This window comes from Peromyscus leucopus, chromosome 16_21 (assembly GCF_004664715.2).
Source record: "Peromyscus leucopus breed LL Stock chromosome 16_21, UCI_PerLeu_2.1, whole genome shotgun sequence".
NCBI classification, from domain to species: Eukaryota; Metazoa; Chordata; class Mammalia; order Rodentia; family Cricetidae; genus Peromyscus; species Peromyscus leucopus.
In genome coordinates, this window is record NC_051084.1 from 49,456,803 (window position 1) to 49,468,011 (window position 11,209).

General features: G+C 41.0%; 1 protein-coding gene across 6 annotated transcripts in view; it reads left to right on the top strand.

Moving 5' to 3' along the window:
- The window catches only part of Znf451 (zinc finger protein 451), a 64,342-nt gene extending 53,133 nt beyond the window's left edge, over positions 1-11,209 (top strand). For 3 of the 6 annotated variants that reach the window (XM_028865380.2, XM_028865382.2, XM_037199882.1), the window contains 2 exons: positions 5,249-5,314; positions 10,521-11,209. In XM_028865380.2, coding sequence (XP_028721213.1) covers positions 5,249-5,314; positions 10,521-10,567 — 113 coding nt within the window. In that variant the 3' untranslated portion in view covers positions 10,568-11,209. Of the gene's footprint in view, positions 1-5,248; positions 5,315-9,026; positions 9,900-10,520 lie in introns of those variants that run through there. The other 3 variants (XM_028865379.2, XM_028865381.2, XM_037199883.1) reach the window with 2 other exon arrangements.

Consider the following 11,209-nt stretch of genomic DNA (forward strand, 5'->3'; position numbering starts at 1 on the left):
ACAAAACAAAACAAAAAAAACCAAAAAATATCAACCAACCAAAACCACGCCATTCCTCTTTGTCATCACTTCGTCCTCCGCAACCTACGTTTTTGCCTTGGCCACACTAAGTCAGCCTCATTTTTCCTCTCTCATGCTCTAGTTTGGGACTGTTTCTTAAAGAATTTAGAATGTCAGACTTGTAGATCTGCCTGTGTGCTGTTATCAGGAGTGAGCACTGTGTGAGTAGGTTTGTGTGGGTGCCCTGGGGGTAAGCAGCTTCCTGGCGGCTGCGGAGGGTGCCTCATGAATACTCATGCTTCAGTAGTCCTTTTCCATCTTGCTTGTACTCAGAATTCATTTGAACTTACTGCTTTGGGAGGAACTTTGTGAAATGCAAAGATTGTGCCCCAAATAGGGAAAGCCATGGGCTTCGAATGAAGGCAAACTTTGTAGCTTCCCAGCTGATCTCAAACAGGTTACCCTACTTTTCTTCTGAACCTTATTTTGATATCTGTTAGGTTATAAGAATTGGTGATTTGTATAAATGTGTCTAGTCAGAGAATCATACTATTTTTTAGGCCTGCATAGAAAGGAAATATTCCTAACCACTGTGTTTTTAAAGTAATAAAAGTCACAAGGATCATTGCTGAAGAAGAGACAGGGTGAGTGTCAGAGCCAGAAGGGGAGGGTGACTAAGGGGCTCCTCCAGACACAGCAGAGCAGCTGCACACATGAACTCACAGCTGGCGTGACAGATGCACAGGGCTGGACAAACTGAAGCCAGACCAAATCCCAGCACGGAGACGGGAGTCGGGCATGAAGTCCTGCTGCCGGCTGGGGAACTACTCAAAATTAACAGCTGCTGGGGGAAGGTGTTTCTGTCTGTAGATTTCATGGCAATTTTCTTAAGACTGAAGTTTTGGGATAGGGGCATTTCTGTTGAATGCTTTCTCCCAAATGTGAATGTATAGTATTACATAAAAGTCTCAGATTTGTCTCCATACTAAGCACTAACCAGCAAGCAGAACTCTCGTTTTTAGGATACAATAGAAGTGCTTTTGCTTTCTTTGACTGTGTTTCTGGGACTTGAATCTAACCTTGTGCATGCTGGCAGACACTCTTAGCAGTTAGCTCTACCTCTCACCCTGCAACAGCTTGTTCTGTAGGTAACATAGCAAGAGGTTCTCAGAAAATAGAAGTCTCATTCTCAGAAACTTAACATTGCCAAGGTTGAACATGGTATTTATTAAACTGGAGAGTCCTGTATAGTCAGAAACAACCATTTGAATAATGGCATGAGGATCAGTAACACATGATATTTTCCTTTTTTTTTTTTTTTAAAGATTTTATTTATTTATTATATACACAGTGTTCTGTGTGTATGCTTGAACACCAGAGGAGGGCACCAGATCTCATTACAGATGGTTAGGAGTCACCATGTGGTTGCTAGGAATTGAACTCAGGACCTCTGGAAGAGCAGCCGGTGCTCTTAACCTCTGAGGCATCTCTCCAACCCGACACATGGTATCTTATACTTGGAGACTATAGCTGTTGTTAGTTATTCAGTTAATTGGAAAGTCTTCAGGAAATATTTAGCATAGTAAAAATTAGAAATAGTTAAAAAAAAAAACAGAGAGAGAGAGAGAGAGAGATTTATAGTTGCTGGTTCTGTGTATTAATGTCCAGCCTTACATCAGTTTTTGCTTGTGCAGGGCAGGAGGAGCTGCGTAGCTTTAACCAGTAGTTTTTTCCTCCAGGTCTTTGAAAATCAGTTACCTTTCAGGCAAGGTGAGCCTTTAAACTAAATTTGATTGTATCATGGTTTTGCCTTATTTGACTTTACCTCCACACAATATATCTAAAAACCTTATTGAGACATGAAAAATCTATGCACTTTGTCCTAATTGACCCTTTGGCAGCTTTATCATTCATCAACTCTATTTCCTGTTGCATTCTTTCTTAAAAGGTGCCAAGAAGCCTGGAGTGGTGGTACACACCCTTAACTTCCATAACTCAGAGACTGAGACAGGAGAGTTATAAATTCAAGGCTGGCCTGATAAGACCCTTGCTCAAACAGTAAAAAAAAAAAAAAACAAAAAAACTTAGCAGAGTATTTCAGTCAAATTTTCCTAGTAACCCTCATCAGAGGTGCCACAGAGGCTGATCTTGGTCCTTTTACATTTCATTCAGAAATCTCTTAACACAACTTTCATGTTTCATGGATGAACACTTGTCACCTAAGTTTTCAGTAAACTAGCTTTATGTGTATACTCTTTTTGTTTTTGGTTTTTCGAGACAGGGTTTCTCTGTGTAGCTTTGCGCCTTTCCTGGAGCTCTGTAGAGCAGGCTGGCCTCGAACTCACAGAGATCCGCCTGCCTCTGCCTCCCGAGTGCTGGGATTAAAGGTGTGCGCCACCCCCCCCTGCGAAGTGCATATACTCTTATAACCAATATGCTGGCTACTTTTTTTATAGTCAACTTGTTTAAACATTTAACAAGTTTAGATACATTTAAATAACTTCTGAGGTTTACAAGTCTTTTTTTTTTTTGGTATGCTATGGAATAGATGTATTGGATTATAGATCTCCATTTTAGAGGCAAGGCAGCAGTGATTTAGAAAATTTAAAGTACCTGCCTGTGGGCACTGTGCCTTCTTTTCCTCAGTGCTATGGGTCAGACTTCCTCTGCACAAGCCTGATCCTATGATGGAGAGGTCCCCCACCCACCCCTCCCACACACTGGAAGGTGCTGGCTCTAGCCATGTGCTTTAGAATGAAGAAGTGATATATTTGCTATAGAGTAATGATGCTACAGTTTACTCAAGGTATATATCAGATTTTCTCTTTGAAGCAATATTCAGGGATTTTCTTTTCTTTTATGTGTGTGTGGTGTGTGTGTGTGGTTTTTTTTTTTTTTTTTTTTTTTTTTTTTTTTTTTTTTTTTTTGAGATAGGGTTTCTCTGTGTAGCTTTGCGCCTTTCCTGGAACTCACTTGGAGACCACGCTGGCCTCGAACTCACAGAGATCCGCCTGCCTCTGCCTCCCAAATGCTGGGATTAAAGGCACCACCACCACCACCACCACCACCCACCACCCAGCCCAGGGACTTCTTTATTTCTGTCAGAAGATAGAAATAGGTTGTGAGAGTTCTGCTGAACAGCCAAGGAAAGCAGTCGTGTTATAAACACCCTAGCATCTGCGTTGAGCAGTTACTCATCTTCCTCTTTCCAGGCCCCTCGGACTGTGTAGAACGTCAGGCATTGCAATGGGCTGTGTGGACATAGCCTGCAACTCTAAGAAATGCAGTAGCAACCCTGGCCGGTTGTCCATCCACCGTCCCTCTGCTTTGTGTAATTGGTGTCTGTAGAGTAAAAGTCATACAGATGCGGAAATCCATCTTAAAATTGGATATAAAAGCTCACCTGTGTTGTGACTGTGTAGACTATTGAGGTAATAACATGGCCTATAGAATTAGGCATTATGTTAAATAACTTTTGAATCAAATCAAAAGGCCAATCTGCTTATTGTTTCCCTAGTCTTTATAGTATAGTTAATCTGTGCAGTAGACTCTAAGTAGATTGTCAGTGATATTCTCAGTTGTGGGGATGGGTTGGTTGAGGCAAAAGAACCTGTTCTAAGTCTTGCAGCCCTGTGCATGCTGTGCATGCGATTCAGACTGACAACTTCATGTTTTTGGACCTAAGAGGTGAAATGTTAGGGTTAGTTTGGACATGTTGCTCTTGGGAGACCTAGACTTTACATTGTGGTAGCAGAAACCTGTTGATACTTCTTTTGTATTTATTTTTTTGTTCATTGTTTTTTTTCCCCTCTCCCTTTTGCTGTCTTTTGAAGTAGACTTTATTACATTTATTTATTTGTGGTTGTGCGCACACATACATATACCACTGCACACTTACAGAGATCACAGAACCACCTGCAGGAGATGGTTCTCTTCTATGTGGCACCAGGAATCAAACTCAGGTAGTCAGGCTTGATGGCAGGTACCTTTAGCAGCCGAGCCATCTCATCAGCTCTTTCTCTCTTTGTTTTCTATGTCTATTCTCTGGACTCTAGAGGCTGGCTTTGGTTTTTTAAACTAAATGAAATGGGCAGGTGGTGGTGGAGCACGCCTTCAATCCCAGCACTCGGGAGGCAGAGCCAGGTGGATTTCTGTGAGTTCGAGGCCAGCCTGGTCTACAGAGCAAGATCTAGGACAGGCACCAAAACTACACAGAAAAACCCTGTCTTGAAAAACCAAAACCGAACCAAAACAAAAAAAACTAAATGAAATGAAAAATATACTGCTCGAAATATGTGAAGCATTTTACTTAAATAGCAAAATTTCTGCGATAAAAACATGTAATGAAATACAAAACTTAGGGGCTGGAGAGATGGCTCAGCCATTAAGAGCACTGGCTGCTCTTCCAGAGGTCCTGAGTTCAATTCCCAGCAGCCACATGATGGTTTATAAGCATCTGTAATGAGATCTGGTGTCCTCTTCTGTCCTGCAGGTATACATGCAGGCAGAACACTGTATACATAATAAATTTAAAAAAAAAAAAGAAATACAAAACTTAAATTTTATTCATAGACAATTGTGAACTTTTTAAATATTTTTGCAGAAGCTAGTACTAATATTTAGTTATTTTTATTTTGATTCAGCCACTATGATATTCATGTTATTTATGTGCATATCTTACAGATAATTGTTGGTACATTGATATATGTCTATTTAAATTTGATTAAAAGTGATTAGTCAGATAAATAACAAGGTCACTGATCATACCAGAAGTGATTTTTTTCCCATAGCTGGTTAATCATGGCAGTTTATAGAAACTTGAGGCTCATTATGAAAATCTGTATGACACTAAATGAGTTTGTGTCGTGTGGGGCCATTGTCAATTAGGGCTTTTTATTATCTTTATAAAGATGAGTACCAATGATTTGAAAATACAGGAGACTTTGTCAATTTTTAATATTACTAGGAAGCATTAGTAGCAAGCCTGTGGGGCTAGCTGTGTGGTACTAATGAATAAGTGTGGTATGAGGAAAGTCTTTGACAATACTGTTGTTTGGCAAGCATGGTGATTCACACTTGGGACAGGAGAATTGCTGTAAGTTTGAAGCCAGCCTTGGCTACAGAGGGAAATTCTGCTTAAAAAAAAAAAATCCAGTAACAAGATGAGAGAGGAGCAGAGCGCGGACTGTCTGAGAGTGTGAAAGCAGGACACAGTTCTTCAGAATGCATCTGCACTTCTCTCTTCCAGAGTGCGACAGTGACGACGGCACTGGTGTGAAAGGCACGCCCGTGGAGGAGCTCAGATCCACAGAGGGTAAGAGCTCGTCCCTGCCACACGGCAGTGTGCGCTGCTGTAGCGGTCTGTGATTTCCTGTGCCTTCACTGTCTCCTCATTCCTCCACGTAGACGATTTCCTCACTACATAAGATGACTGAAAAGTGAACACACTGTGGCCATTTGGCCACATCCAGTCCAATGCCTCACTTGCAAATAATCTATTAGGAACTGTCTTAGTTGGGGTTTCGAATGCTGTGAAGAGACACCATGATAATGGCAATTTTTATAAAGGGAAGCATTTAATTGGGGTTCGCTTACAGTGCAGAGGTTTAGTCCATTGTCATCATGGCAGGAAGCACAGTGGGACATAGGCAGACATGGTGCTGGAGAAGTATCTGAAAGTTCTACATCCAGATTGGCAGGCGACAGGAAGAGAGGGAAAACACTGGGCCTGGCTTGCACATCTGAGGCCTCAGAGCCCACGCCCTAGTGACACACTTCCTCCAACAAGGCCACACCTCCCAATAACGGTACTCCTGTGAGCCTGTGGGGGCCATTTGTATTCAAACCCTGGTAGAAGCACACCTTTCCTCCTCCATCATAGGCTAGGGAGCTGTTTGTGTGAGTTGGCATTCTGCCGTTCCTTGTCTAACCATTTTTTAAATTTATCCTTTCCTTTTTAAATTCATCCTTTCCGTTATAAACTGAGTTTTTTAATAATCAGGGAGGAGCAGGAAGTAGATCTTCGCAGATACTTGAGACTGCATTGATGGCGTAGAAAATACAACAGTCTCTGCTAATGAAGGAGTCGTTTCCACTGTTGCAGGCCTGTGGGCCCTGAGGCAGGGGTGGGCGGGATGTAGGAAAGGGAATGTGGCTGACTGTGGAGAGGAGACAGCCCGGGTCATTGTTTCCTGCGCATTTAGTCAGTCTCTCAAGAGCAGACTAGAGCCGTATGCTGGAGGAGCTTTGGAATTTGAGTTTGGCGATGGAATTGATTCTTTTTTTTCTTTCTGTCTTTCTTTTTATTTTATTTTATTTTTTTTAATAAACTCAAACTGTGGTCTTTTTCTCTTATAGCCAAGTCACAGGCTAACGAGGTTGGCAGAAAATCTACAACCTACTTAGAAGCAAACAGCTTGCCCAACAAGTTTTCCCAACATGATCTTTAAGGTCTACGTCTGTGCTTAGTGTTCACGTAATGATGAGTTAGGCAGAGAAAGAACCTTAGTTGAGTTGAAACAGAAAGTACCACCAAGTTACTTGGCGAGACCACTGAAAGATAAACACCGTTGAGCAGAAATTCAGATTTTTTTCAACCTTTATTCAAAAACCTATGACTAATTCCAGGAAATTGACAGCCAAAATTCTAAATTTTAGCTACCCACATATTGGGATTCTTCGGGTTTGTGGACTTCTGGCTAACCTGGTTAACCTGCATTGTGTAAAACTGAGTATGTTTCAGAACCTGCCCCATTCTGTTGTTTTTGCAATGTGCTTTATAGTTAGGAAATGGAGTATTTTTTATAGTTCTTAGTTTGGGGAAAGAATTACTGTTAAAAATTCCAAACAACATGCTGGGGACATAGGTCAGTTGGTAAAGTGCTTGCCCACTGTGCCGCTTAAGACCGGATCTGGTGGTAAGTGCTTACAATCTGTCGTTAGGTAAACAGACAGGACAATCAGACATTCGAGAACATCCTTGGCTATCTAGTGATTTGGAAGCTTAGATGGTTACATGAGACCCTCTCTCAAAAATCTAACAAACGAGAGGATCCAAAAGACGGTGCCTTCAACTGTTCACTGGTTCATTTGCGGTGGCAACATGAAGTCCATTCCTAGAACATCCAAGGGCCTTGGAAGGTGGTTTGTTTGGTTCCTGATGATGACTTCTGTGCTGACGGCATTCAGTCCGCAGTGTATCCCTGCAGAGGAAGGGATATGACATCCTCCATCTCTAGTCACTGTCCCCCACCCCTGTCCTCTACACAATAAGTAGCTCAGATGTCATTTCTGTTAATTTTCTGGTTTGGTTTTGTTTTGCTGAGATGGGGTGTCCATACTGTTTAGGCAACCTTGAACTCATAATTCTCCTGCCTCAGCCTCCCTAGTAGCTGAGATTACAGGTTTACACTATGTACAGCTGACTTTCTTTGGTTTGGGACCAAGCTGTGGCTACAGCTACTATCTGTAGAAAGCTGTGACTGTGCCATGCCAGGTGGCCTTGACATAGCTCTGTCTACATTCTCATCTCTCTGAGCTCCCGGAGGAGTTCATATCATGTTTATTTCCTTCCTTCATCAGAACCTGGTGTTGAGCATGAGATGATTGCTTGGAATAGACATTTCATTTCTTTATTTTGACGGAAGTGATTCAGCTATGTTCTTTCTCATGCCATGTGTAATTCTTGGTGTATATCTCTTCTTATTTCTGGGGATATATACCTAGGACAGGAATTTTTGAGGTTGAACTTGACATATTACTAAAACGTTTTCCAATGTGGTTGTGTCACTAATTGTAATAAGACAACCTCGCTTTTGGTCAGGTAAGTGGCTTGGAATTTATTATGTAATCCAGGCCAACTCTGAACCCATGGCAATCCTGCCTCAGTCTCCTGAGTGAGGAAACAGGTGTGAACCACCGCACCTGGGTCATTCAGTCCTTTTAATCTTAGTTAGTAAAATAATTGTTTACTACTACTTTTTTATTTATTTATTTTTTTTTGGTGATGATTTTTTTCACCTTTGTAGGTTAATTTACTTTTTTGATCAGTAATAGCATGTGTGGTTATTTTATTGTTGTTTTGTAGTGTGTTTCAGTACTAGATATCAGACTCAGGGCTTCATGCTTCGTAGGCACACCACTCCTACCCCTCATGAGTAATGTGTGCTAACCACATAAATACTACCTTTCCTGATTCCCTTTCAAATATCTTTTTCTATTGGATCAATTTGATATCTATGGGTTGAAGATCACTTTTTTTTTTTTTTTTCTGGGCACTAGTTTTGTGTATGGCACTGTCTCCCACTGTGACATTGATTGACCTTTTTCGTCATTGAATGGTTCCATGTGGTCTATCTTGTTTTATTTGTTTTTTTTTTTATCTTTTTAAGATCTATTTTATTTTATGTATATATGTGTACTATGTACATACCTCATGCCTATGGAAGTCAAAAGAAAGTGTCAGATCCCCTAGAACTGGAGTTGTGGGTATTATGAGTCATCACGTGGGTGCTGAGAACCAAGACCAGGAGGTCCTCTGAGAGAGCAGCAAACACCGCTAACCACCGACCATCTCTCCACCCTGTTTGCTTTTGTCAGGACCGCACTGTGCTGCTCAGGCTCCATTCAACCTGCTTACTTTTACTATTGGCTGTATCAGGGAATTACTTTTGTATATTCCTTAAAATAGGAGGAAATCTCTATTTTCCTACATGGCCTATTAGTTTTGTTTTTTGTTTTTTTTTTTACCTCCATTTACTGAAAAGAGTATATTTTCCTAGGTTACCTTTGTTGTAATCATGGTTCTGTGTCTGGGACAGTTCTGCTGCTCTATATCAGTAATGCCACATTCTTAATTACTGTAAGTTTATATAGAAGTCTTGACAGTCTGTGTTTTGCTAAGTGTCATAGCTTTTCTTTGTGTTTAACTGACTTCTTTGAATTCATCTTAGGGTATCTCACTGCCCCTGAGTATAGCTGTAACTTAATGCATGGTGTAGACTAGCTTTTAATATTTTAAATTGCAGACAACATAACAAGCCAGAGCTCCCGCTCAGGAAAATGCAGCTCAGGAAACTTCTTAAAGGTGCCACTAGTGCCTGTCCATCACAGACCAGATGGGGAAAGATGTTGGTGAGAAGCTAGTACAAGCTGATGAGTTGACTCCTAATCCTACCCCCCTGGCTTAGCCTCACTCACTCTCAGTGGGAACACAGAAAAAGACCTGTGAGCTAGTGATGCTTGTCCTGTTCACTGTTGTGTTTATTCTGTGTGTGCTGCATGTATGTGCACAGGTGTGTGTGCTCATGTGTGCATGGATGGAAGCCAGAGGGTAACATTCCACTTCTTTCGTTGTTGTTGGGGTTGTGGTGGTGGTGGTGTGTGTTTGATTGTCTTTTGAGACAGGGCGTCTCACTGAGTCTGGACTGAGCTTGCCGTCTGGGCTGCACTGTCATTCTCTCTCTGCCTTCCAAGCACACACCACCATGCTGAATCTCTTATGTGTTATGGGTCCAAACGCATATCCCCATGCTTATGTGGTAGGAACATTATCCCCGGAATCATGTCCCTATCCCCAGTACTGGAGTCTTGTTCCTGATATACGGTGTGCATTTCACAAACGTTTGTGACAGGTGCATACGCATACCTGTGTTCTCTCTCTTTCTCTCCCTCCCTCTATCCTTCCCTCTATGTCTCTCTCTTTTCTTAGATGCCATGTAACTGAGAGCTTCATTCTGCCTTAGAATTTTCCCTGAGCCTTATTGAGGTATAGTTGACAAGTAGGAAATTTAATAGCCATTTCATAGTATTACCTTGCTGTTTCTGTCCACCTCCCTCCTTCCCACTGCCCTTCTTTCACCTCCTCCTTTCTTTTTGTTTGTTTTTTGGGATAAGATCTCACTGTAGCCTTGGCTAGCCAGGGAGTTGCTCTATAGACCAGACTGGCCCTAAACTCAGAGATCTGCCTATTTTTACCAGCTTTCTTCCCTCCTTCCGCCACAGGTGATTGGTGTCTCACTGTGTAGCCCTTGTTGCTGATCTCACAGAGCTCCCCTGCCTTTCCTTCTCACATGCTGGTGTTAAAGGCCTGTGCTGTCACATTTGGATTCCGTTTCTTTAAAGTTGCATCAGGCTTGGTGACAAGTGCCCCCTAAGCCATCCCAGCCAACCTACTGTTTGCATTTCTTATGTGTATCATCCTGAGTCTTTCAGGAAATAAATAATATTGTTCACTGTTGAAATAGGTAAATGTCAATGCTACTAGAGTCTGCTGAGTCTCTACATCTCTGAATAGAAATAACTTATGTGTCTCTTGGCACACTAAGTGCATGTGTAAAGTTGACTTGGGGTTATATCCAGATTCTCATATTTCAAAATACTCAGATTTTATTGATTAACTCCATCGCATTATAAGTTCATTGATTCTGACTCTGCCTTTGGAAAGAAGTGTGTTAATAAAACTCATAAACAGCACATCATTGGTTGTCTATCCTGTTTTAAAATTCTGTTTTTTAATGCAGATGTGGAATTAGAAGAAGCTATTAGAAGAAGTCTTGAGGAAATGTAATTAAAGTTATTACCACACAACATCAAGTGGCCTTGAAGAGACTCAGGAAAATGAATTCTTGACTTTGTATTCTAAAGGAGACAAGAAATCTACTTGGATAAATGTTTCTAAAAACAAGTTTTATTCTTTCCTATGTTCAGAATCTTGGATTTGCTTTGTATTTGTGCTATTGTATAAAATTGGATGAAAGGAACAGAAAACATACCAATGCAAACATAAATCATATTCTAGAAATGGGTGTCGCGTTTTTCCAGCTAACTTAGAATCCACGCATTTAGGTTAAGATCATCGTTTAGAAGGAAAAACGTGTGTGAAGCTCTTGACTGTTGTATGTTTCTCTGTAGCATTGTGTCTTTAGTTTATTTGTACTGTATAAATGGCTCTAGTTTATTTTTTTAGGAATGAAAATGAATATAAATAAAAGGTGCCATAACTCAGTTTTTTCCAGAAATTCTGTGTGTTATGTGACCCTAATGTATGCTCTACCTTTGAGATCATTGTTTATGATTATTAGAAGAGGGTATTGGAAGTTGGTTATAGACACATATTAAAGCCAGCAAGGTTCTATGTGCTATCATGCAGCTGTATGCGTGCTCTAAGTAGAGCTGCACATTGCTACAATAAAATCATCTTTGAAACTTT